Source organism: Microcaecilia unicolor, chromosome 5 (assembly GCF_901765095.1).
Source record: "Microcaecilia unicolor chromosome 5, aMicUni1.1, whole genome shotgun sequence".
Taxonomy (NCBI): Eukaryota; Metazoa; Chordata; class Amphibia; order Gymnophiona; family Siphonopidae; genus Microcaecilia; species Microcaecilia unicolor.
The window spans coordinates 312,224,602-312,252,301 of record NC_044035.1 but is presented as its reverse complement, the minus strand read 5'-3'; the positions used below and the strand labels follow the sequence as shown (position 1 = coordinate 312,252,301).

Here is a 27,700-nt window from a genome sequence, read left to right as displayed (position 1 = left end):
TATATTTCTTTCAAGGAGGTTTAGTCTTCTTCTACACACTCCGACAATGCACGAAGCGAAGACTTTAACGTCACAGAGGGGCCGAGATGGGCGTGGCTGTGACTAGGTTCCTTTACTGGCTGATCTTTGAGTAGTTAGCTAATGAATTCAGATGAGAGGGTAGATCTTTATGTACAGCCCCTCCTCCTCCGTTTCATGTGCCAAATTGGAGATAGGTTCTGTACCAATTTTTTGCAGCTCATTTTGAACTCACAAATGGATAACGTTTGCCCAATAAAAAGGTATCATCTATACTTTGTGTATGACCTTTCTTTCACACATAAGTGATAGCATTTATTTGCTGTCACCAAAGATGACTGTGTTTTTCCATTTGACAACAATAAAGGGGCAAACAAATGACTCAGACTGAGTGAGAATGTTAAACGTGTAGGGAATGTTTCCACTGCAGGACCACCCTTCAGATCAAATATAAGAAATCAGGGGTGTGCTGGTAAATTTTTAACAGGCTCTTTCTCCAGACGTAGCCAGCTCTGCAGTTGGGGAGGAGCAACACTTGCCTCTCTCTCCTCCCTCCCTTCGCTAGGCATACCTTTGCTGGCAGCCAATAAATGGACTGCCACCACTCCCAACCTCTTGCTCTGAGCAGCATGCTGGAACTTCTCTCACATGCTTGAGAAGTCCCAGCCTGCTGCCCAGAGCTGGAAACAAGGAGCGGGGAGCAGCAGTAGTCTATTTACTTGGCTGGCAGGGCTCAGCATCCCCACCAGCAAAGTAAAAGATAATTCAGCAGGAGGCCCAAGCCCACATTTTGGGCCCTACTTTAACAACCGGCTCCCAAAATTCTTTAAAACTTAACAACCGGCTCTTGCAAGCCTGTGAGAGCCTGCTCCAGCACACCACTGACTATAATTGACAAGACCTTGGCAGTCCAAAGTTCCTTCAGGCATTCAGACATGGAGGAAAACAACTACATTCTCATGAGGTGACCACTTCAAATCCTCATGCAGGTGACCAGTGTTCTGCTCACATCAAGAAACTCATTGCCCAATCCTATGACTAATCTCAAAATAACATCCCTCTAATATTTTTCTTTTGAGCATGCTAATCTGGAGCTACCAGCAGTAGTTCCAGTCCCAGCACATGCCATTTCCCATGCTAGGGAAAATCGGCCTGTATTTTTTAGCATGGCATTAACCCAGCGGTAATCGGGCAGCTCTGTGCACTACCCGGTTACCGCCAGGTTAGCACGGAAGCCCTTACTGCCACAATGGATGGCAGTAAGTGCTTCCCCCCACCCCCACCTCCGTATGGCCACATGGTAAGAGCAATTTTACCACTTGGCCATGGCTATTTTCACCCTTTCTTACCCACTGCGGTAAAAAGGGCCACAGCGCATGGCAAAAATGGCCCCTGCCACTAGCACAGGGCCTTTTTTTTACCACAGATTGGTAAAAGGACTCCTTAGTGGATTCTTGCAGCTAGGATGCCTCTCAATTTAACGCAGCCTATTTTAGCCTGCAGAGTTTATATTTATATAAATAAATAGATATAGATATATTTTAGTTGTGGTGAAGTAGTGTTTTTGAGCTGTTCTCATTTAAATGTATGTTTATGCTGTTCATAAATACTTAGGGCCCTGTTTACTAAGGTGCACTAGTGTTTTAGTGCGTGCTAAAATTAGCGCATGCGATACGCTAGAGATACACATATATTCCTATGGGTATCACTTAGCGTGCGCTAAAAACACTAGCATGCCTATAGCACGGCTTAGGAAACAGAGCCCTACTACTACTTATCATTTCTATAGCGCTACTAGACGTACGCAGCGCTGTACACTTGAACATGAAGAGACCGTCCCTGCTCGACAGAGATTACAATCTAATTAGGACAGACAAACAGGACAAACAAGAGATAAGGGAATATTAAAGTGAGGATTATAAAATAAGGGTTCTGAACAAGTGAACAAGAGTAAGGAGTTAAAAGCAGCATCAAAAAGGTGAGCGTTTAGCTTAGATTTGAAGACGGACTTAATATCATCCTCTTAATTATTTATAGCACATCTCTCTGCCACCTGTTACTACAACAATACAACTACAGACAATTAAACTGTAACACCCTTTCTTTCTTTCTTTCTTTCTTTAGATTTTACTCATACCTTTTTCAGTAGTAGCTCAAGGAGAGTTACATTCAGGTACACAGGGTATTTAATATATCTTAACAGTTGAAGATGTATTTTCAATGCTATTTAAAATACAACAAAGCCTATGTCATAAAACATGAGCACTGTATTTGAACTGGATGACTCCATAAGCTACTCGAATTTATCCTAAACAGTTCTTAAGTGGGAAAAACAAACTAAGATAAGTAATCTGAATGCTTTTAAAATCTGTTTAATATAAAAATCTAAAACCTCTGTTTTACTGGAATACTCATTGAAGGTATTGTGGAGTTGTAACTCATCAGTTAATTACAAACCCAGAATCAACTGAAATGTTTCCATGGCTACACAAATGCCTGGTGTTATCTTTGGTTCCACAGCTAGATTAGGCCAAAAATAAGCGCTCTTAACATTTTTAGCTTTCTTCATTATAACTAGCCATTTCTTTCAAGTGAGTTAGGCACTGCTGAATGCTGCCTGTATGTGTAATCTAAATAAGAATGCTTATTAAACATTTTGGGCTCCTTTTACAAAGTTGTGCTACCGATTAGCAGTGCGCTGAATGCGAATAAGCCCATTCTATTCCCATTCAGCACACCCTAATCGGTAGCACAGCTTTGTAAAAGGAGGCCTTTGTCTTAGAAAATAAATGAAGCAATTTTTCTTTAAAACAGTTACATAAGGGGCCTTTCACTAAAGGGGGTTAAGCCCTTAATACAGCATTAGCATGGGAAAACAGACTACCGTAAAATGTGTTAAAATGTTTTACGATATTTTGCCAATTGTCACATGCTAAGTGCACATTTATTTTTTTTTTAATCTTTTTGTCTGCAAGGGTCATGGCAAATCAAATTACTAAAAGCCTCACCACCTATCGGTCCTTGTCTAAAAACGTTGTGCGTTGGGAGCTGCAGTACAGGCTGGTGATGCGCCTATACATTTCACCTCATCGAGCCTTCAAAGCATAGTTTAGCACCTCAGATCTTTGTTTAAAATGCCAACAACTGGCAGTGACACTTGAACATCTGTTTTAGAAATTTGACCATATTCAGGGGCCATTTTACTAAGCTGCATAAGCGTCTACGCGTGCCCAATGCGTGCCAATTCTGAGTTATTGCCCGGCTACTGTGTTGCCCATGTGGTGCCGCATGTCCAAAAATATTTTTATTTTCTGGCATGCAGGCGGTAATCGGCATTTGGGCGCATGTAGACCATTACCGCGTGAGCCTTTACCGCTAAGTCAATGGCTGGTGGTAAGGTCTCAGACCCAAAATGGATGTGTGACAATTTTAATTTTGCCACACGTCAATTTCCTTTTAAAAAAGGCATTTTTTACAGGTGCACTGAAAAATAATTCTGCATGCGCCCAAAACACATGCCTACACTACTGCAGCCCATTTTTCAGCGCATCTTAGTAAAAGGACCCCTCAGCACTTTGGTACCAACTGGGAGTGCAAGTCTCTTCTCTGTGGCGGTTGCGCTGGACCCCACGGCCCTTAATTTTATTTGCTTCTTATGACTGTTTCCCCAAAACCGAAGGGTTATTTGGGATTTGTGAAACGAATGGTTCTCTTGGAGATTAAGGGCCCTGTTTACAAAGACGCACTAGCATTTTTTGTGCGTGCTGTGTAGATGCTCATAGTATTCCTATGGGCATCTACACGGTTAGCACACTCTAATTTTTAGTACAAGCTAAAAACGCTAGTACACCTTTGTAAACAGGGCCCTAAGTGTACATTTCAGAATTGGCTTCAATCTACGCCTCCATTGTTGACCCAATGGAGATTGGTGCTGATTCATCAAGGTGCTGTGGAACACTGTGACATCTCAGACTTGGATTCTCCACAGGGTAGACATCTCTCTTTGATTTGAACACCTTTTTGGGACTTGTTGACGTCCAGAGCTCATAACTGCGTACTAAACTTATGAGCTGTTGGTTGCATGTGAGTGAAAAAGTGGTACTGAGTCCGGAGGTGATGCTTGTTGTGTTTTTCCTTTTCTGGTTTTTTTTTTCCATTTCATTGGGATGGGTTGGGAAGGGGTCTGGGTTTCTTATTCAAAAATTGTTCTGCCTGACAGCCTGACTTGTACTTCGTTGTTGCATTTTAAAAACTATGTATATATACTAGTAAAACAGATCCGTTTCTGACACAAATTAAATGTGCGCTAGCAAGGTTTTCCTTGGAGTGTGTATGTTTGAGAGAGTATGTGTGAGATTGACTGTGTGTGAGAGAGAGAGAGTGAATGTGCGTGTGTGTGTGTGACAGAGAGAGAGTGAGACTGCTGGGTGCGAGTGTGTCTCCTCTGTCCCCCCTCCAGCCACCCACCGATGCTCTTCTCTCCCCTGCCCCCCCCTCCAGCCACCCAGTGAGTTTCCTCTGTCCCCTGCTCTCCCTCCAGCCACCCAGCGAGTCTCCTCTGTTCCCTGCCCCCCTCCAGCCACCCAGCGATTCTCCTCTCTCCCCTGCCCCCACTCCAGCCACCCAGCGATTCTCCTTTTTCCCTTGCCCCCACTCCAGCCACCCAGCGAATCTCCTCTCTCCCCTGCCCCCCTCCAGCCACTAGCAATTTTCATATCTCCCCTGCCCCCCTCCAGCCACCCAGCGATTCTCCTGTGTCCCCTGCCCCCCCTCCAGCCACCCAGCGATTCTCCTCTCTCCCCTGCTCCCCCTCCAGACACTCTTCCACTTTAATCAGCATATATTAAATTCCCCCCCATGTACTACAGAAAAGCACCGAGCACATCCTATATAATAAAACGTACCTCCAACGTTCTGAAGCCGAAAAGTGAAGCCTTCAAGCCTTGAAGCATTTGTGTGCTCTGTAAGGATCCATCTCCTCAATTGACGACACATAGTTCTGGAACGTTGCAGGAAAGCTTCAAGGCTTGAAGGCTTCACTTTCTTGGCTTCAGAACGTTGGAGGTGTGTTTTATTATATATACTAGTAAAAAAGGCCCGTTTCCGAAACCAATGAAATGGGCACTAGCATGTGGGTTTTGTTTGTGTGTGTGTGTATGTGTCACAGAGCTATTTTGTGTGTGTGAGGGTGGGGTGTGTGTGCAGGTTGTTGATGTGTGTCTTTTTTTGTTTTGTTTTTTTGCTTGGGGGGTTGAGGGATGTGCTGTGCTATGCTGGCAAAGTGGGATGGATTGGTGTGTGGCTTTGAGGGTGTGTGTCTGTTGTATTGTGTGTGTGTGGTTTTGTCTGTCAAGGAGGTTTGTGGAGGGGGGGTCTTTCTGTTGGTGAAATGTAAATGTGGTTGTAGGGGGGTCAGCCTTTGCTGAGTGGTGGATTGTTTTTTCCGTTTTTTTTTTTTGTGTGTGTGTTGTGCTGAGGCAGCACTGTTGTTTTAGATGGGCGGAAGGTAGAGGAGCACGTTCTTGGTCTGTCGGTATTTTTTGGCCGTTTCAGGGCTGCTGTAGGGGAACACTGGAAGAGAAATGTGCTGTGGGAAGCAGCGCCGTCTTTTTCCATTGGCTGGGGTTCTGGACATCCTGGAGGTGGGAGACGGCTTGCCTGAGGACGGGGATGGTTGTTTTAAGTTGGCGGAAGGGAGAGGAGCACGGTCTCGGGCCATCGGGTGGTGATCCGGTATGTTCGGTCCATTTCAGGCCGGCTGCAGGGGAATGCTGGAACATGCACTGCGGGAAGCTGCGCCGTCTTTTTCTGGGTGCTCGGGGAATCCCCGAGGTGGGAGACGGCTTGCCTGAGGCTGGGGATGGTTGGGCACGGCCGCTTTGGCAAAAGGGGAAGAGGAAGGGGGTGGGGAGTTACTTGTAGCTGCGTGAGAAAACGGGTATTCTTTGTTTTGTATTATTAGTTTGCATTTCTGTTGAAGAAAGAGTGGATGCCTTTTGAATGATGGAGGTGGTGCGTCGTTGTGCAGTTGTTTCGTTAGTTTGGCAGCCAGTCTCCAGCGATTCCTAGGCAGGGAAGGAGTACTCCTCCCCCTTCCTTGGTCGCTGTTTGCTGCTGGCTGGGTCGCGGGTAATCCTTCCAGCTGGGCCGCAGCTTGTCCTGTTCGCCCACATCCCAGATGGTGACGGGCACGTTGTTTTCCGGCTCCTCTGACTCCATGTCAAGCGATCCCAAATATGGTCTTTGCTATGGGCCCTCTGGCACTCTTCAGTACTGGCATTAGGCATTTAAAAATTTCTCTCCCCCCCCCCCCCCCCCCGCCCCCTGTCTATTTTTGCACATACCCACAGCAGGAATATTCTTCTCTCGTTCCAGCGGTGGTTCTGTGCTCTCCGTGCTGCACAGATAATGAGCCATTCTGATGGGGAATGCTCCTCCCTTATTGTCACGTAGTTTCCTCTGATTGGTTCGTCTTACCTTGCCTAGTGTTGCCTGGAAACGGTGTTGTGATGGTCCTTTGTGTTTCAGAATGTTCAGGGTGTTTTTTCTGATTGGTCCGTCATGCGAGGGCGGGGCAGAGAGACATGGTCAGTGTTGTGGCTTCACCACCATGAATCCATGAACCCTTCAGGGAGTGACTGAGTGACTTCAGAACGTTGTCTTCAGAACATTGAGGGTGAGTTTTATTATAGTATATATATATATATATATATATATATATAAGAAAATTACTTTTTATGGAGGTGGTATGTCATGAATGGAAAGTGGGCATTCCTGCATTATCTGGCTAGTGTGTTATGATTAGCACTAACCAGATAACACAGACTTAATACGAGAGCATTTAACACCTCCTAAATAGTAAAGGCCAAATCAGTAAATGATGCTTTTTCCATATTTTGTGGGAATTAGGTTTAAGAACATTTTAGAGAATTCTTTCTACATGCATCTTCCTCCTATGGCTCTTTTTGGAAGAAATTTAAGACATGTTTATTTAAGAAATTCTTGGATCCTTTTACCAAGTTGTGGTAAAAAGGGCACTGCAGTAGCGACGGGGAGCAATTACCGCCACCCATTGAGGTGGCTGTAGGGGCTCCCATGGTAACCCGGCAGTAACCAGGCAGTGCCACTTACTGCCAGGTTAGCCCTGTGGTAAAAACTCTAACAATATTTTCTGACATGCCAGAAATGTTACACACTCGAGCCGGAACTATCGCTGCGTGGGTCCGGCGGTAGTTCCAGGGTGCCGCACAGCAAGCCCGTTGCCACATGGCAACCCTTTCATAAAAGGGCCTCTCTATGCTTACATTTTTTAATGTAAAGTTTTAATTTTTGTTAAACGCTTTGAACCGCCATGTGGTGGGAGTTAGCACTATACAAATAACATTTCACATCACATCACACATCACTAAGTGCTGTTATACAAAGGATGCTCCATGCTGAGCACCCTTTTTAAAATAGTACTTTGTGCAGATTCCCACATCCAGCTTTGGGTGTAAGAAATCACACTTGCTGAAACCTAGTGTAAATCCTGGTGCCCAAGTTGGGTGCATAACTTCGGTATGCTACAACACTGTGTCTAAATTTTGGGACTGTCCCTAATGCACCCGTGGTCCTCCAAGAGCCACTCCCCTTTTTGGGTTACGCATAAGTCTATTTAGACATGCAGTGTTATAGAATAGTGCACAGGCAGATCTGCGTGCCGTGCAAATCCAAATCAGTGGCAATTAACATCAGTAATTGATTGTTGCACATGCAGATTAATTAGTTGACAAAATGTCATCTGCTCTGTGCACCCAAATTTAGGCATCCAACTCTGGGTGACCTCTGTAGAAGCCATGTTAATTTTTTGCAGGTCTCACATGCTAATGATAACATTAGCACACGACCTGCAAATAAAAAAAAAAGCCTTATAAGGTGCCATGTTAAATCTGGGCTTAGCATGCAAAAAAAAGTCCAAATTTTATCACTGAATTTATATAATTTTCCATCCACCAGGGTCCACAATTATTATGGATTCATACCGCTTTCATTAATGAAACTCTCAGTATGTTTTGTCCTGTATATTTGTACTGATTAGAATATAAGTTCTGTGGAGCAGGGACTGTCAAGTAATGCTACAGACATGATAAGTAGTCATAGTAATAACTATGGGGATGATATTCAGACCACGAGAGGGAGCCCAGCTAACTCCTACAGTCAGCCTGGATAATTCAGTGCCATTTCCGGTCACTGGCACTGAATATCCAGTTTATTTTTAGCTGGTTTAAAGTTAACCGGCTAAGTCTATATTCAAAGATATCCAGTTAACTTTAAACCAGCTAAAGATATACCAGCTATTGTAAGTTGCCCAGTTTGGTCACTTAAAATATTCAGGGGTAGCTGACTATATTGCACGATATAGCCAAGTATCTCCTAGGAGCTAACAGGGAATATTCAGCAGGGGATAACCAGCTATCCCCCATTGAATACTGGCGGATAGACCGTTGAGTCCGGTGCCATTTCTGGCCGGTTCAATGGTTTTGAATATTGGGGGGTATAGTTATAAAGGGGATAGCTAGGTGAACAGCTTGCACTTTGCATGACAATTTCAAATGCAAACATCAGAAGAAACAATGTGATTATTTGCTTATACACAATCAGGAAGCTAATGAACTAGCAAAATCAAACAGTCAGTGGAACTGAATACTCAGGATTTTCTATTTTCAGTAACCACTAGACACACCTCTCTGTACACATCATAAATGTCATCTTAGAGCACAATTGTTTCCAAGGTAATTTTCAACAGGCTCAAGGGGTTGTGGCACCCTGAGCCAACTTTTGCTTTAGTTCATCTTGAGGCCAATGAACCATACAGATATCAGAACTCAGTGGCAACTCATGGCAGTCTGTTGTCTTAGTTGAGGGATGAACTGTCGCAACACCCTCCCCCACCAAGATTTTCAAAATTGGAGGGCCTCCTCAGATCTCCAGTCAAGGAGCAGGGGCGCCCTCACTAAGGTCTGGTGGTTGTTCCAAGAAAAAAGAAAGCAACATATTCCCATGCAATATGGGGGTTAATTTTCAAAAGGCACTTGTACGTTCAGCAAGGCACCAAATGTCAGAGTATGCATTTTTTTTATTAAAGTACACGTACAGTTTCATATATCAGGAAAATGGGACATGGAATGGGCATTCCAAGACAGCATACTCTATACAAGTAGGCACTGATATTCAACACCTGTACATGTAGCTTATATATAGACGCAAATATAATATAAAACATTCTATACACTGCACACTTAACTAAGATGATTGATATATATATTTTTTTTCTGCAAAAAACAAAAGAGAGGCAAGGAGGAGCATAATCAAAAGGGGCGCCCAAGTTTTCCTGAGGACGTCCTCGCAGGATGTCCCGGCGAAGGGGCGGGGAAACCCGTATTATCGAAACAAGATGGGCGTCCATCTTTCGTTTTGATAATACGGTCGGGGATGCCCAAATCGCGAAATTTAGGTCGACGTTAGAGATGGTCATCCCCGATTTTCGGCATTAATGGAAACCGAGGACGCCCATCTCAGAAACGACCAAATCCAAGCCATTTGGTAATGGGAGGAGCCAGCATTCGTAGTGCACTGGTCCCCCTGACATGCCAAGACACCAACCGGGCACCCTAGGGGGCACTGCAGTGGACTTCAGAAATTGCTCCCAGGTGGGGGGAAGAGGGGTTGGTGGTTGGGAGGCTAGGATAGGGGAGGGCAGACTTATAAGGTCTGTACCAGAGCCGGTGATGGGAGGCGGGACTGGTGGTTGGGAGGCGGGAAATACTGCTGGGCAGACTTATATGGTCTGTGCCCTGAAAAAGACAGGTACAAATTCAAGGTAAGGTATACACATATGAGTTTATCTTGGGCAGACTGGATGGACCATGCAGGTCTTTTTCTGCCGTCATCTACTATGTTACCATGAGGCTTATTTTCAAAGCACTTAGCCTCCCAAAGTTCCATAGAAACCTATGGAACTTAGCCTCCCAAAGTGCTTTGAAAATATGCCTCTATGTTACATAGCTCCCTTACCTTGTGTGCTGAGCCCCCCAAACCCACTCCCCACAACTGTACACCACTACCATAGCCCTAAGGAGTGAAGGGGGGCACCTTCATGTGGGTACAGTGGTGTTTTTGGTGGGTTTTGAAGGGCTCACATTTACCACCACAAGTGTAACAGGTAGGGGGGGATGGGCCTGGGTACGCCTGCCTGAAGTGCACTACACCCACTAAAATTGCTCCAGGGACCTGCATACTGCTTTCATGGAGCTGGTATGACATTTGAGGCTGGCAAAAAATATTAAACAAAATTTTTTTGAGGGTGGGAGGGGGTTAGTGACCACTGGGGGAGTAAGGGGAGGTCATCCCCGATTCCCTCCAGTGGTCATCTGGTCAGTTCAGGCACCTTTTTGAGGCTTGGTCGTAACAAAAAAAGGACCAAGTAAAGTTGCCCAAGTGCTCGTCAGGGACGCCCTTCTTTTTCTTCCATTATCGGTCGAGGACGCCCAAGTGTTAGGCACGCCCCAGTCCCGCCTTCGCTACGCTTTTGACACGCCCCTGCAAACTTTGGTCGTCCCCGCGATGGAAAGCAGTTGAGGACACCTAAAATCGGCTTTCGATTATGCCAATTTGGGCGACCCTAGGAGAAGGACCCCTATCTCCCTATTTGTATCGAAAGATGGGCGCCCTCCTCTTTCGAAAATAAGCCTGAAGGTGTTCATACACCAAAGAACAAAAAGAAAAAAAAACAAAACAAGAACCACAGCACAGTTTATAACACCAAGATAAAATTATTATAATTAGTTTTATTTTGGTGTTATAAACTGCACTGTAGTTCTCACATTTGTAATAGTTTAATGGTTTAAAATAGTTGATATACTGTTTTCTTTTTGATAATAAGGGGCTTCTTTTACAAAGCCGCGTTAGCGATTCCTGTGTGGCAAATGAGAGGAAGCCCATAGGAATTGAATGAGCTTCATCTCATTTGCTGCACCGAGAATTGGTAGCACAGCTTTGTAAAAGAGGCTCATATTCTGCATCCCGTCTCCCAACAATGGAAGCAGAGCAGAACTGGGACATTTCTCCACAGAACTCAATGTACACAAAAAAACAAACTTAAACTCCGGTGTCATCTTAATAACAGTACCAGGCACACTGTGAAGCACTACAAAATCCTACAGAGTCCCTTAGGAAATATAGAGCAAATCTACCATACCAAATAGCACCAACTTCCAAAACTCACACAACACAAAGACCCTCACGTTTATTAGGTACTTGTTATACTTTTGCTAGATGAGGAAACCAAAGTGCAGTGGCGTTCCTAGGCTGGCTGACACCCGGGGCGGATCGCCGATGCGCCCCACCCCCCCTCGGGTGCAGCGCGGCCCCCCGGCGAAATTACACCCCCGGGTGCAGCGCAACCCCCCCGGGTGCATTTTTACCTGCTGGGGGGGGGGGGGTCCGCATGCCTGTCGGCTCCGAGTCCGCTCGTTCCCTGCTGCTCCCTCTGCCCCGGAACAGGAAGTAACCTGTTCCGCGCAGAGGGAGCAGCAGGGAGGGAACTAGCGGACTCGGCCAACAGGCGCACGGCACCCCCCCAGCGGCATGCACCCGGGGTGGACCACCCCCTCTTGGTACGCCACTGCCAAAGTGGTTTGGTTTACAGGGTAACAAAAGAGTAGAAAGGAATGCCAAAAACCCATTCTGTAAAGACAACACCACACAAATTTTGCAGTTGAATTTAGAACATTAATACATCTACTAGAAAAAAAAACAAAACAAGTCAGATGATTAAAGATTGCTACATAAAATCTTAATTCTAACAGAATATCTGGTCTCAGTCACACAATTAGACCCTCAGAGAGTACAGAATAAGGGGCCCTTTTACTAAGCCATGCTATAAAATGACCGACGCTGTTGTTAGCACATGGGTTTCCCACACACTGCGGCCATTTTTAGCGTGGCGGTAAAATGGCCGCATCTGTATATTTTCTGTAATGGCCAGGTGCTAATTTCTTAATTAGTGCATGGCCATTACCGCAGGAGCCCTTTCTGCTACCTATTTTGTAGGCACTAAGGGCTCCCGCACTAACCCCATGCAAATTGGGCAGCGCGCAACAATGTGCCCACACTATCTGATTAGTGAAGGGCATACCTAGTCTCCACCCATTGACACGGGATTAGCGTGCACTGATTGCCACACTACTGTGGGATGCCTCAGCGCATCCCGCGGAAATGCTTCTGGTGTACAGTAGGCACACGCTGGTGCCTAATGTGGCTTAGTAAAACGGCCCCTAAGTGACCACAAATTGAATACAAAATATATACACAAAAATTAACTGAACCCCCAAAAAGCCACACTCTGCATGCAGTACACACTAGAGAAATAGGAGATACACCTCCCCCTGTACTATGCAAACTAAAAAGATAAGTAAATTCCAAAAATTAACGTATTCAAATCACTACACTGAAAATATTTTTTTCTGCCTTTGTTGTCTGGTCATTTTATTTTTCTAATCGTGTTTCAGACTCTGCTTTCTGCTTTCCTCTTCTTCTCTTAACTCTCTTTCCAGGGTCTCCAGTCCATCTGATACTTCTTCACCCCCCTCCTCTCTTCCTCACTTCCTCTCCTACATCCATCTCTGACATTGATGTTTTCCTCTTAGCTTGTTTCCATTTAATTATCTCTCTCTGTACTGTATAAATACACACTAAGATTTACTCCTGCTTTTATCATCCACTCAATCTCCCTCTTTTTACCACATCTACTTACAACTTTTCTCTCATTCCAGCCTGCATTCTCCATCTTTTTTTTCTTCCTCAGCCTTCCAGTAACTTCCCCCTTCCCCATGTCCAGGATCTCTCCCCCTCTCCAGAAGCTCCACGTACTGTCCTCCATCTAGCATCTTCCCTGTCTTGCTCTCTCTCTGTCTGTGCCTTTATCTCTCTCCTGAGATCAGCATCTCCATCTCTCTATTTCTATTCCCTCCCTGTGTTCAGCATCTTCTTCTTCTTCTCTCTCTCTCTCTCTCTCTCCCCTCCTTGTCCAGCATCTCTCTCTCTCTTTCTTTCTCCCTTCCCTGTGTCCACATCTCCCCCTTTCTCTCTTTAGCATCTCCCTCTCTTTCTCTCTTTATTCCCTCCATGCCCAGCATCTCCCGTTCTATTTCTATCCCTATCTTCTCCCTGCATCCATTATCTTTCCCTCTTCTCCTATGTCCAGCATCTGCCCTCCACCTCCCTATGCCCCACAATCAGCATCTCCTCTGTCTCTCAATTCCTACTTCATGTGTCCAGTATCTGTACTCTAGTATCTCCTATTTTCCTGTGCCCCATGTCTGAATTTTGCACTTCATCTCTCTATGTCGGTACTGTATAATTGGCTGCATAGGCAGCTAGAGGCTGTTTACGTTATTTTACCCTATTGGTTACAAATCAGGCCGCATGAAGGAGGTCTTGCTCGGAACTGAACCTGCCCCAACACAAGACCTGCCTGTGTAATTTTTTTTTGGTTACATTTGTACCCCGCGCTTTCCCACTCATGGCAGGCTCAATGCGGCTTACATATTGTATACAGGTACTTATTTGTACCTGGGGCGATGGAGGGTTAAGTGACTTGCCCAGAGTCACAAGGAGCTGCCTGTGCCTGAAGTGGGAATCGAACTCAGTTCCTCAGTTCCCCAGGACCAAAGTCCACCACCCTAACCACTAGGCCACTCCTCTACTCAGCCGGCCAGTCGACACAAGGAGGTTTGATTAAGAAGCCACTTAGGTTAGTCTATGTTTTCCTTTCCCTGCACAGCCGTTGTTCTGCATACACTCAAAACAAAGTAAACTAACCTATGAGCTGCTGCATCCAAGTTGTCATTCTTTATTGTTGCTAGAATTTTTATTTAATCTCACTTATATTTTCAAACATGCCCGCTTGTGCAGCATACGCATGTACACAGAGGAAGTATAATAACAGAATAACTTTTCATAGGTAGAGTTGTAATTTGTTATAAATCATAATCAGTGTGTCATTTGGAGGGGCTGGTTATAGGGGCACCCTAATGTGTTATATTTGTGCAGAGATTTTTTTCTCATGGTAAAGGGCCACTAAACAGACATCATGTTATGAGAATCAGGTGCTCAACATTCAGAGTTTCTATCTATCTATCTATCTATCTATCTATCTATCTATCTATCTATCTATCTATCTATCTATCTATCTATCTATCTATCTATCTATCTATTTATGGCAGTTATATCCCATGTTAAACATGAATTAGGTTGAAACAGGAACATTTAAAATCTTTTCTTTTTCCTGTGCCTAGATCAAAAGAGAAAGATGGTTGTGGGAACTTGCACCTTTTGTTTTATGGACTGCAGTGGTATATTATAAAAATGCACTTAATATTGTTTATTATTACTATTTAAAAGAAAGATATTAAATAATGAGGGCAGAGCTACCTTTGTGCAGAAGTCCAGAGTCAGTTTAAATGTGCCAACATTTTCCATTTCTGTGATATATATTTATTTCTTCTTTAAGTCAGTTTTCAACAGCATTTTTTTCAGTTATTACCCAAATGCGAATGCAATTATAATGCTAATTAATAAGTTTTGGATGTTACTAAATTCTATTATTCTGTCTCACTGTATTTCCAGTTTTGGCACAGTATAAGTTATCACAAGGACAAAATATTTAACAAATCAATGGGCTGCATGAAGGGCTTATAGCCCACTTGGTTATGTTTTAACTTATGAAAACCACTTGCTCAAAATAGAAAAATAAATTTGTACAAAATAGATGAAGTGAAGATGTGATTCCATGTGCCCCAATGAAAGGAGAGTTTAATTTTACTTTCAATCTTTATAACACCAGGCTTCCCAAGGCAGATTACAACAGTAGTTAAGATGAACCCATCAGTACACTGGATATCCTAAAAGTTTGACCATGTATTACTATATTGTATAGAAGAGTGTATAGAAAAATACACCAACTACAATAATTGTTGAAGCTGCTTTAGTGATATTCAGTTTTGATTTCATGATATTTATAACTACACTAGCCGTTAAGCCCGTAAAAACGGGCGGGTATTGGAATGTTTTTTTCCCCAAGGCCCCCCTCCCGTTGCAGCTGCAAAGCCCCTGCCATCCTCCTTCCCTGCCAGCTCCAAGGCCCCCTCTGTCCCTCCCTCCCAGCTCCAAGGCTCCAGTCCTCCCCCCTTCCCAGCTGCAAGGCCCCCTGCCCTCCCTCCCTCCCAGTTCCAAGGCCCCAGGCCCTCCCCCCCAGCTCCCAAGGCCCCCTTCCCTCCCTCCCAGTTCCAAGGCCCCCTGCTCTCCCTCACAACTGTAAGGGGCCCCATTCCCTCACAACTGTAAGGGGCCCCCTGCCCTCCCTCCCAGCTCCAAGGCTCCAGTCCTCCCCCCTTCCCAGCTGCAAGGCCCCCTGCCTGCCCGCCCTCCCTCCCTCCCAGTTCCAAGGCCCCAGGCCCTCCCCCCAGCTCCCAAGGCCCCCTGCCCTCCCTCCCTCCCAGTTCCAAGGCCCCAGGCCCTCCCCCCCAGCTCCCAAGGCCCCCTTCCCTCCCGCCCTCCCAGTTCCAAGGCCCCCTGCTCTCCCTCACAACTGTAACAGCCCCCCTGCCCTCCAGCTCCAAGGCTCCAGTCCTCCCCCCTTCCCAGCTGCAAGGCCCCCCACCCTCCCTCCCTCCCAGTTCCAAGGCCCCAGGCCCCCCCAGCTCCCAAGGCCCCTTTCCCTCCCTCCCTCCCAGTTCCAAGGCCCCCTGCTCTCCCTCACAACTGTAACAGCCCCCCTGCCCTCCAGCTCCAAGGCTCCAGTCCTCCCCCCTTCCCAGCTGCAAGGCCCCCCACCCTCCCTCCCTCCCTCCCAGTTCCAAGGCCCCAGGCCCCCCCAGCTCCCAAGGCCCCTTTCCCTCCCTCCCTCCCAGTTCCAAGGCCCCCTGCTCTCCCTCACAACTGTAACAGCCCCCCTGCCCTCCAGCTCCAAGGCTCCAGTCCTCCCCCCTTCCCAGCTGCAAGGCCCCCAGCCCTCCCTCCCAGTTCCAAGGCCCCCCCAGCTCCCAAGGCCCCCCCAGCTCCCAAGGCCCCCTTCCCTCCCTCCCTCCCTCCCAGCTCCAAGGCCCCCCTCCTTCTGAGACGTCCCATGTCCCCTCCCCCCCCCCAAGTAGCCGCTACCGCCCCCCCCCACGCCGGAGTCGCCACCACCCCCCCCCCTTCACGCGGCCCGGGCCCTCTCTTCGTTATTCAACTTACAGCAGCGCCGAAACAGCAGCAAGCAGCAGCTCCCGTTGGCCTTCCTTCACTGCCTGTGCCTCGCCCTTGTGTGACGTCACGTCGGCGAGGGCGGGGCACAAGCAGTGAAGGAAGGCCAACGGGAGCTGCTGCTTGCTGCTGTTTCGGCGCTGCTGTAAGTTGAATAACGAAGAGAGGGCCCGGGCCGGGTGAAGGGGGGTGGTGGCGACTCCGGGGGGGGGGGGGCGGTAGCGGCTACCTTGGGGGGGGGGAGCGGGTAGCGACGTCAGCAGTTCCCTCCCTCCCCTTCCGCGCAGTTTCCCTCTCTGTCCCGCCCCTCCCCCCCCGTCATCACGTCTTGACGCGGGGGCGGGACAGAGAGGGAAGTCTCTACTGCGCATTTGCAGGTGAGTCGGTCACTTGCCATTTATAGGTTTGATATGGGACGTTTTCAAATAAATTAAAATGATGTCAATTAAGTTTAAAAAACATCTTTTGTCCTCCACCTTTTAAGGCACTGCCTATCCAACTGGAACTTCTTTAGACTTTTTACAAATGGACCACGCATAGGCAGTCCATTATTTCTAATAATATTTTACTATTGCTTTCAATAGCGTTTGCTATTGTTTTGGGTGTACTTGTGACTCCGCCTATTGGCTTCAAGCCATATAATAGGCTAGATAGCATCGTACTTGTCTCCTGTTCTCAATCTAACCTCCTTGGGCCGACAGCACTTCGGGGGAGGAACGGGGAAGCACCCTGCCATCTTCTCCTCTTTTCCTCTTTCACCTGATACCTCCTCATCTTTCACACCCCCAACGAGCCTCGCCACCCCTCCTGCCAGAATGCAGCCCCCTCTCTCACTGCATCCTGGGGCTTGTAGTTTTACTGTGGCCAGCGCCCGCCGAGATAAGCCTTAGAGCTGACGGGCTTTGAACTACAACTCCCACCGTGCACTGAGCTCTCGTTCGTCCCTCTGCCACACATACATTGGGAGGAAGGACTGGAGCAAGTTTGAATAGTGAGAGCTTGCCGGGGCTCTTAGCAGATGGGTGCGATGGTACTCGGCATTTTCGCTTGTCTGGATCTGTCGTTTGTTCACGGGAGGGCTATTTTCCTTGTCAGTCTCAGTCAGAATTCCGATTTAGCTCTGCGAATGAAGCTCAGTAGCCAGCAGCTGCTCTAGTTGGACCATGCTCTGTATTCGCCTTCAAAATTAGTAACATCGACTTGTTTTCCTTTTTCTTTGATCATTGCAGCAGGCTCCCCCCTCCCCCCCCCCTTTTCATTATTATTATTTATCCGGGGAAAGGAACCTGGTGTAGTAAAGAATGCATCGGTTTCATGTGTTTGTCAGGCAGGCTGCTGCAAGCCTGGGATCTGCTACAGACGTGAACTGCTTTAGTGATGGAGCTTGGTGTCTCACCCGGCGCCCATTCTCCTCCGGACTCGGTCACAGACCCCCGACCGGCGGCGGGCAAGGGGAGCCCGGCTTTAGCACTGTAGCCGAGGTTCAGGCGGCGGTGAGTGCGCCGAACGGGAAGAGTCGGCAAAAGATCCTCACCCTGCAGTCCATGAACCCGCAGGTGAAAGCGGTGGAGTATGCGGTTAGGGGGCCCATTGTGCTGAAGGCCGGCGAGATCGAAAAGGAGCTGCAAAACGTGAGTTCCGTTGCCCAGGTTGGCTCTTTTTTTTCACTGGGTTAAGGGGAAGAAGAGGTTTTTCCAGGGGCCGTCATGCTTCTTCATTTCATCTAAGCTTGTAGCTGTTGCATCATCCTGAATGCTGTGTTGCTATGGGACCTGCTGAGGTATGAACGACAGAACAGTTTTAGGGCCAGATAAGCCAAACATTTTCCTCATAGGACATGGGGATGAGAGAAATCCCTAGGTATGTATGTCTGGTCTTCTGTTAAATACAGTTAGAAAGTCATGAGATCCTTTGAATAAAATCATAGGATTAGTAAACATACATTTGATTGTAACATTTTTTTAAAAACTGTGCATATGGTTATTTTCAGACAGACAAGAAGTAGTGTTAGAAGAGGCCAGTGACTTGTAAAATGGGCACACGGAAAACAGAAAAGCCCTATTAGGATCAGTAAGAGAGGTCAAGGATGAGTTTCTGTTGTTCTCCGTTTGCAGTAGACACTGACTTGTTCTGATCTTGACACAGAAGACGCACAAAAGACCAGCAGAATTCTGGAGTGCACTAGCAGCCAAAGTGCTGAAAGATTTCTGAAAGTTACAGCTGCAGTTATTCTTTGTCCTGCACTGTCATTTCTGTATGGTCCATTAAAGAAACAAACCACAGTTCAGCCAGAAAAATGTTTCCTGCTGCCTGTACTGTTGCCAGAACCAGTGCAAGAGTAGTGGGTGCCCTAGGCGTTCAGCCTTACCTGCCCCCCCCCCCCCCACCGTACAAATCATTGATGAGGCCCCACATGGAATATTGTGTTCAGTTTTGGAGGCCACATCGACTTGAGGGGGTTCAGGGAAAAGTAACAAAAATGGTATGGGGGTTACACCACAAGCCTATGAGGAGAGACTTAATGACCTGAAGATGTACACCCTAGAGGAAAGAAGAGCCAGGGGTGATATGATACGGATGTTCAAATATTTGATATGTATTCATTTACAAAGAAACCTTTTCCAGAGATGGGAAGGTGGTAGAACTAGAGGACATGAATTGAGGTTGCAGGGGGGGGGGGCAGACTCAAGAATGTCAGAAACTACTTTTTCACAGAGAGGGTGGTAGATGCCTGGAATGCCCTCCTGCAGGAGGAGGTGGAGATGAAAACAGTAACAGAATTAAAAAATGTGTGGGATAAACGCAAAGGAATCCTGTATGGAAGACGTGGAACCAAACAAGCTTAGCGGTGATTAGATAGCAACACCAGTAATTAAGAAGCATTGTCAGTGATGGGCAGACTGCTACAGTTTGTGCCCTGATCATGGCTGGACAGATTCAGCATCAGTAGTTGAAGAACAAGTGTAGTTCCTGGCAGACTTCTATGGTCTGTGCCCCGATCATGCCTGGAGAGATTTGGATGGGCTGGAGTGGGCTTCAATGACAGCTTCAGTAGTTGCAGAATAAGTCTAGTGCTGGTCAGATTTCTACAATCTGTGCCCTGAAAATGACAAGGAAAAATCAAGATCAAATATATATATATACAGTGGCGTTCCTAGGGGGGCGGCACCCCGCCTCCCGGGTGCAGCGCCCCCCCCCCTGGTGCAGCGCGGACCCCCCCGGCAAAAGACCCCCCCCCCCGCGAAAGAGCCCCCCGGGGTGCATGCTGCTGGGGGGGGGTGCTGCAGCGTGCGCCTGCTGCGAGTTTACTAACTTTGCTCGTTAGCTGCAGCTCCCTCTGGCCCGGAACAGGAAGTAACCTGTTCCAGGGCAGAGGGAGCTGCAGCGAACGAGAGAAGTTAGCGAACTCTCGCAGCAGGCGCGCGCCGCAGCACCCCCCAGCGGCGTGCACCCGGGGCGGACCTCCCACACCGCCCCCCCCTTGGTACACCACTGTATATATATAATATGTCGTATCACATCATACCTTAACCTATGGGTGTTAGAACTGAGATTTTGATAGTTGGCTAGTTCCTTGCAAAGTTCTGTAAGAGGCCTAGGGTCAGATGCATCAACAAAAACTTTAAAGCCCTTCCCTTACCGATTCCTTAGCGAATCGGTAAGAAACAGGCATGCATCAAGGAAATCGCATGCAAATGAGCTGGTCGCTGCTAGCTCATTTGCATGGAATTTCCTTCCAAGCCATTTGGCCAGCTGAGCATGAGCAGAGCAGCCAAGTGTTATGCTGGCTGCTCTGTGCATGCCAAGGACGTCCTTTATGGACGTCCTTCACTCAAAACAACAACAAAAAAAAAAGTCATCCCCATAATCATTGCAGACTTTCACATGCCAAGGACGTCCTTCACTCAAAAAACAACAACAACAACAAAAAAAAAAAAAACGACATCCCTGACTAGCAGGAAACTTGTCAGCAGCCTGAAACCTCAGAAGAGAAAGAGTTGTGAAAAGAGCCCCAGTTAATTTAAGTGCTGCTGCTCTTTGCTGTTTAACATTTCCTTTGTTTACTGCTTTGCATGTTAAAGGCAGGCTTACATCAGGCAATTAAGAAGGACTCTCTGAAGAAAAAAAAAAGGACGCCCCTGTTTTTCTTACCTGCCTGAACTGACCACAACCACAGTTCTCTCAACAGTCCCCGCCAAGGTTGTTTTCAGCTTGCGCCCTCCCCTCCCCCAACAGAATCGGGACATGCGCGGACGTCCAAATCAAAACTTTTTGGACGTCCCTCCCTCCAGATCTCTCTCAGCCAATCACAGCGCATTTAGCTGTTATCAGCTAAACACACTGTGATTGGCTGAGAGAGACCTGGAGAGAGGGACGTCCAAAAAGTTTTGATTTGGACCTCCCCGCACGTCTCGATCCTGTGGGGGTGGGGGGGGGGAGGGCGCAAGCTGAAAACAACCTCGGAGGGGCTGTTGAGAGAACTGTGGTTGTGGTCATTTCAGGCAGGTAAGAAAAACACGTCCAAGAAGGACGCCCATCACAAAAGCTGCAGGAAGACGTCCAGCTCGTGTTAGGCACTTGGACGTCCCTGACGAGCACTTGGATGTTTTTTTTCCCCTTCCGATTCCCTCGCAGCAGCCCCAACGAGAGGTGCAGAGTGTCAGCAAAGCTTCCCGGAGAAGCCACGCTCCCTCCTTCCTCCCTCCACACCCGGCTGCTCTCTACCTTCTGTGTGGCAGCTAGAAGCAGTGAGCCACATACGATTAATCTGACTTCTCTGAACTGACTGCAACTTCGAGGAGATGCACCCTGTTTAAAGCATGTAGCCCTTCCCTTGGGGAATGCTGCAAACTTCCAAGTGGTCGTCAGGGGCGTCCTTTTTTGTTTTAGTGAAGGACGTCCATGTTAGGCACTTTAGAAGGACATCCCTGACGAGCACTGGACATTTTTTTTCCACATTGTCGTCCGTTTTTGGAGCTTGTTGTTCAGCTCTGCAAGAATTTTTTTTTTCCTTCCAATTCCCTCACAGCAGCCCCAACGAGAGGTGCAGACCTCCCGTTAGGTTTTCCAAGGTAAGGGGATCGGAAAACGGTAGTGCATCTCATTACAATACGAATTTTACTTATTATAATACTAATTTGCTCATCTGCATTCCGTTTTCGTTAGCTGCTACCGTGACAGGACAATGCCCTTTTGTGCATGTCCTGGTTTACTACTTGAACGTTAAACTGGCTAGAACCAGTTTTAAACCCACGGTTGCTGGCTCGTTAACTTTAGTGCATCTGGCCCACTAGTCACCAGTTGTTTCAAATTAACCATTAATGCCTTTATCTCATAGTTAACAAATTCTGTTTTATGAACATGCCTCAGGGATTCCAGTTAACCACACACAACCCTAAACAGCTTATGTAATAAGTGGCTTAATTACTAAACTGTGCTAATGGTTTGCATCTAATGGTCATTAGCAGCCCAAGTTAAGGCTTAGGCCCAGATGCATGAAAGACATTGGTAATTCCCGTTCCCTACCGATTCCATAGCGAATCGGTAGGGAACGGGAATGCATCAACGATAGAGAATGCAAATGAGCTACTCGTTGTAGCTCACTTGCATTCTCTAGTCCTTCGGTACCTGAGTCGGAGAATCGGGACGTCCCTTTAGATTAGGCTCCTCTTCCTGGTCTCTTCAGCCAATCAAAGCGGGCTTAGCTGGCTGTTGTCAGCGAAACGCGCTCTGATTGGCTGAAGAGACAAGGAAGAGGAGCCTAATCTAAAGGGATGTCCCGATTCTCCGGCAACCAGGAAAATAGAAAAATTTCGCTGTGGAGGGGTAAGTGGCGCGGCGAAGACTCAAGAAGGGGGAAAAAAAACACGAGCGCTGGCAGAACAAAAAACTGCAAAAAAAAAAAAAGACGTCTCTCAGAAGCGCAGGGAGAGTACGTCCTTAAAGGACGCCCCTCACATGCGCTCCCTGCTTTTTTTTTTTTATTTTTTACCTTTTTTGGGGGCCCTTTTCCTTTCCGATTCCCTCACAGGAGCCCTAACCAGAGGTCACACATCTCGTTAGGGTTCCTACGGTAAGGGAATCGGAAAAACGGTAGTGCATCTCATTATAATGGGCTGCAACGGTACTGCAGCTCATTATAATAGCTTTTCAAACATTTGCATTCCGTTTTCGTTGCCTGCTACCGTGGCAGGGAAAATGCCCTTAGTGCATGCCCGGGGTGAACTACTTGCGTTTTAAACTGGCTGGAACCAGTTTAAAACGCAAGTTGTGGGCTCGTTAGGTTTTGTGCATCTGGGCCTTAGTGCAAAACCTCTGTGTTAACTGTTGGGGTTCTTCCAACACTTTAAGGAAGTTAGCTGTGCAATTAACAAAGGGTTACAATTGCTGCTGTGTGTTAACATGTAATAGATAAGTTTGCGTTTGCCCCAGAGCAGGTGTAAATATCTGCAGATATCTTCCATGAGATAAATCTGAAATGGAAAGTGTGTGTGTGTGTATATATATATATTTATTTAGATTTTGCTCACACCTTTTTTAGTAGTAGCTCAAGGTAAGTTACATTCAGGTACTTTGGATATTTCTCTGTCCCAAGAGGGCTCACAAGCTAAGTTTGTACCTGAGGCAATGGAGGGTTAAGTGACTTGCCCAAGATTTCCTTTTTAAACTTGTCATTTATGTACATACCTGCCACACAAGTTAGGCAGCCTGTTTTTCAATTACCCTCCCTAAGACACAGCTGGAACTCATCCATTCACTACCATTGGCAGGCTCACACTTTAAGCCACTGACATTTCTGCTTTCTGCATATTTGACTGGGGAAATGAACAGAAAACCAGTTTCCTTCAGGGTTCATCAGACAGTGAGGGTCAGATGCACTAAACTTAAGGAGCAAGTAGTAAACCCTGGCATGCACTAAAGACTTTTTTCCAACCACGGTAGCAGCTAACGAAAACGGAATGCAGCAAATTGTGTAGAAACCCTATTGTAATGAGATGCACTAACTTTTTCCAATTGCCTTAACGCTGGAAAATCAAACGAGAGGTCTGTACCTCTCGTTGGGGCTGCGCGGGATTGAAAACTGCAACAAAAGTAACAAAAAAAAGAATAGTGCTCCGCTTAAAAAAAAAAAAAGTCAATTTTGGCCATCATTCCCCCCGCTGCTGCGCTGCTCAACCCCTCTGATGCGGCTCGATCCAGAGGACAGTACAGTTGAGGACGCCCATCCAAAAAAAACCTTCCATTTTGGCCGTCATTCTCCCCCCCCCCCCCCCCCCCCCCCCGCAATAATAAAAATGTCTTTTTTGGCAGTGCTTCACTCAACTGAGAGACCTGGAAGTCTCTGAGTCAAAAACAGCGTGTTTAGCTCGGCTAAAAGCGTTGTGATTGGCTCAGGGACTTCCAGGTCTCTCAGCTGAGTGAAGCACTACCAAAAAAGACGTTTTTATTATTGCGGGGGTGGGGGGGGGGAATACGGCCAAAATGGACACCCATCCAAAAAAAACCGTCCAGCATAACCTCCAGCATTCTGCCTCCCTTGCCACATCCCTTTCCTCTGTACCTACAAGTACCTGTGCTTTTGAACCTTCTCTCATGCTTTTAGCCATTGAATGGAGGGCAGTTTTCAGTTTTAACCATATTGGACTAGATTCTGTATTTGGCGCAGAAAAGAAAACGCACTTAGTGCTATCTGTAAACCACATCTAATGTTAGGTGTGATTTACAGACTAAATTTAGGTGTGACCATTTATGCCAACTAAAATCTGGTATAAATGCCCGCCCGATAGGACGTATTCTATAACAGTGCATGCAATTTCTAGAAATGCCCACAACCCGCCCGTGCATCTCCCATGACCACACCCCCTTTTGAAAGCGCATTAGAATTTACACGCACCAATTTACACAATATGCTGAAGAAGTTGTGTTTGTAAATTCTCATTGGTGCTACTAATTGCTTATTGGCCAATTATCTGTGCTGATTGACTTGTTAAACAATTAAGTTGCGCACACAGTTTGGCCGCACTGCCAAATGTCCGCACGCAACCTTAGTCGCTTTATGTAGAATTTGGGGGATTGCCTCCCTTCAGTCTATATCCTTCCAGAGGCTCTGAAGAAAAACAAATATTTTGTACAGCCTTTTTTTCATTTGCAAAGCAATATTACACTTAAATCCTTTCTAGATTTGTACCCTAGAGGCACCTTCTGAAAAATCCCAGGTTAGTCTTGTTTTCCTGTCTTGTTTTCCTCTTTGGCTGAGTCTTTGTTAGTGGAAACTTTTTCAGAGCCCTGTCTCAGAAGTTAGAAATAATGGGCTCTTTTAACCGGCATTAAAGTTTGAGTTATGCTGGGAGGAGGCCCAAGCGCTTCAGTAAGGGCTGACACCCGTATGGGCTTTTTGAACAAACAAGGTTTGTGTTTCAGTCTCTCTTTCAGCGGGCTGACACCCATATGGGCTTTTTGAACAAACAAGGTTTGTATTTTTTCAGTCTCTCTTTCAGAACTGAAATTACAGCCTTCAGTGAAAGTTCAATGCATTTATCAGCCTCAGAACTGTCTCTTATTCCCTATGTTAACTCAGCATTTCTGCTTGAATGCAGTGAAAAGAGACCATACTGGGAAGTCTTTCAGAATAGTTGCATGCCATCTGTAGTGGGACTGCATATTAGAATAGTCTGTGCAGGCAGCTGTGTTTGTCTCCTTTGTGGTGATAATCTGGTGGTAAGCATTAATTTATGGACTATTCAGCAGGAATAATTAGTCTCTCAGGGGTAGAAGACTGCAACCCTGGTAGCAGTGAGCAACTGTGAGTGGAGGAGTGGCCTAGTGGTTAGGGTGGTGGACTTTGGTCCTGGGGAACTGAGGAACTGAGTTCATCTCCCACTTCAGGCACAGGCAGCTCCTTGTGACTCTGGGCAAGTCACTTGGGATACAAATGTAACAAAAAAAAAAACTGTGCTGTGTAGAATTTCACTGCCATGATGAAGCAAACATGATGTGCTGATGCCTAAGAGATGGCCATAGCTAAGGATCCCCTGGAAGGTCATTCAGCAAGCATGATCTCTCAGGTGAAAGGGAAGAATTCAGAGGCTCTTAGCTCTCAGGCCTGGTTGGAAAGTGCCTTTTCCAGCTCTTGGCTGAGATCCAAGTGCAGGATCTGTATGTTAACACCCTGCCACCCACTTGACCCCACTAGGTACACATGGGCATGTGAAGGCAAAGGAATAAACCTCCAACAACACATACATTTCACAAGACAGCCTGATTCATTTAATTTTGTGTATTTATCTTGCTTACTCAGATGACAAAGATAATGGAAATTTGAGTACCATATGGTTTACAGAACACTGAATTGTACATTTTTTTTCTTTTGGAGAAAATGGTTTGATTGTAGAGTTTTACGAATACATTTTTGCCTGTTGGAGGGCGAGGGGGGATGTATATCAGCTGTCATTACCTACCAGGGCTGGTGCAAGAGTATTAGTTAGCCTAGGCAAACTTCAACTTTACCCCCTGATTAGGTGTCAAATCCATAGTTCTCCACACACCCCTATAAAAAAAAAGATTTTGATAAACTCAGCAATCATGATTACCCCAACATCACCCGTCCTAGAATAATCCTGCCCAAAATGAACATCGTTCTCTGTTTTGTATATATTTAACTAATGAGGACAATTTCTAAAAGCCATTTATCTAGGTAAACTAATTGTTTGAAAATTGCCCTCCCAGGGGGTAAAAGTACATCTGGGTCTCTGTATTTCGTATGCCTTGAGTATAGTTGCTCCTTGCTACCTCACTAACTGCCTCCCCCCCAACCTAGTCCTTGGGGAATCTCGAGCCAGTCTGGTTTTCAAAATATCCATAATGAATGTGCATAAGATACATTTGCATGCACTACCTCCATTGTATGCAAATGTATCTCGTGATTATTCCTTGTGGATATCTTGAAAACATGACTGGCTTGGGACTGGGTTGAGATACCCTGCTGTAGGCAAACGCCATAGTTGGTCCTGCTAACTTCAAATCATTAAGCCAGTTCTCTCAGCTTTCAGACCATACCCCCCCTCCCCTCCACACACACCCCCCAAATCGGAATGCAAAATAAATGCCTTTACTTGGTGAATAATTTTTAAAATGTGGGACTGAGGTTTTCCTAAGTTTCTCCATGCTTTGGTCTACAGAATGGACCTGTAAAAGTCCATCCGCTGGCACAATTTTAGACTCCAGACCCCTTGGGAGAGTGCGTGCATGATTGCTTACACCATTAAAAGAAATTTTTTGTTGGTGGGGGGAGGAGCTGGTCCTTCATTTATCTTTGCTGGTTCTGGCTTCCAGTTAAGTAGGAATCTGCCTCTTCCAGAACCTTCATTCACAACTAGCTGAGGTTCATCCCCGTCTTTAGCTCCTTCGTATCTAGCCCTGCCATCATAGCAACTGTTCTCCAGGATTCACCGACCTAGGATGTATTATGGCTTTCTTTGGAGTCCGATATGTATACGCCCCAAGTCTGGTCCCTTAGGTGGCTAGGCTGCTGTTCTCCTTACTCCTGGGGATTGTGAAGGAGCTTAGTCAAGATCGGGAGGCGGGGCTGGTGGTTAGGAGGCAGGGATAGTGCTGGACAGACTTGTACGGTCTGTGCCAGAGCCGGTGGTGGGCAGCGGGACTGGTGGTTGGGAGGCGGGGATAGTGCTGGACAGACTTGTACGGTCTGTGCCAGAGCCGGTGGTTGGGAGGCAGGGCTGATGGTTGGGAGGTGAGGATAGTGCTGGGCAGACTTATACGGTCTGTGCCAGAGCCGGTGGTTGGGAGGCGGGGATAGTGCTGGGCAGACTTATACGGTCTGTGCCCTGAAGAGCACAGGTACAAATCAAAGTAGGGTATACACAAAAAGCAGCAAATATGAGTTATCTTGTTGGGCAGACTGGATGGACCGTGCAGGTCTTTTTCTGCTGTCATCTACTATGTTACTATGTTACTTAAAGAATTATTTCACTTTTTCTTTACATATCTGTCTATCTGGGACTTCTAAAAGGTTTGATTTTGAAATTCATGCATTTTTCAAATCAGTTTGGTGGCAGTTCTACAAATTGGTGCCTCACTGTAGGTGTCAAAATGGGGCACAATTAACACCAATTGCATAAAAGCTTAAGGGCATGTCTAAGTCGTTACAGAATACTAGGACAAAGCCGCATTGCTGTGCCATGCAGTGCATATAACAGCATTCTGTTTGTGCACATTGTTTAGTGACAAGCTTCTCCCACGTGAACACCCCCCTGACCGTGTGTACACCCCCACACTAAGGAGCCCTTTTACTAAAGCTTAGCACGCACTAAATGATGCATGTTCTATTTTATACCTGTGGACCACATGGCGCTTGTGCGCATAACTGCCAATTATTGGT

The 27,700-nt window shown here is 46.5% G+C and overlaps 1 protein-coding gene across 1 annotated transcript in view; it reads left to right on the top strand.

Moving 5' to 3' along the window:
- Positions 1–17,235: 17,235 nt before the first annotated feature.
- The window catches only part of GPT2 (glutamic--pyruvic transaminase 2), a 51,625-nt gene continuing 41,160 nt past the window's right edge, over positions 17,236–27,700 (top strand). Inside the window, exon 1 of the mRNA XM_030204386.1 lies at positions 17,236–17,933. Within this exon, the coding sequence (XP_030060246.1) occupies positions 17,604–17,933 (330 nt within the window). The 5' untranslated portion in view covers positions 17,236–17,603. The remainder of the gene's footprint in view (positions 17,934–27,700) is intronic.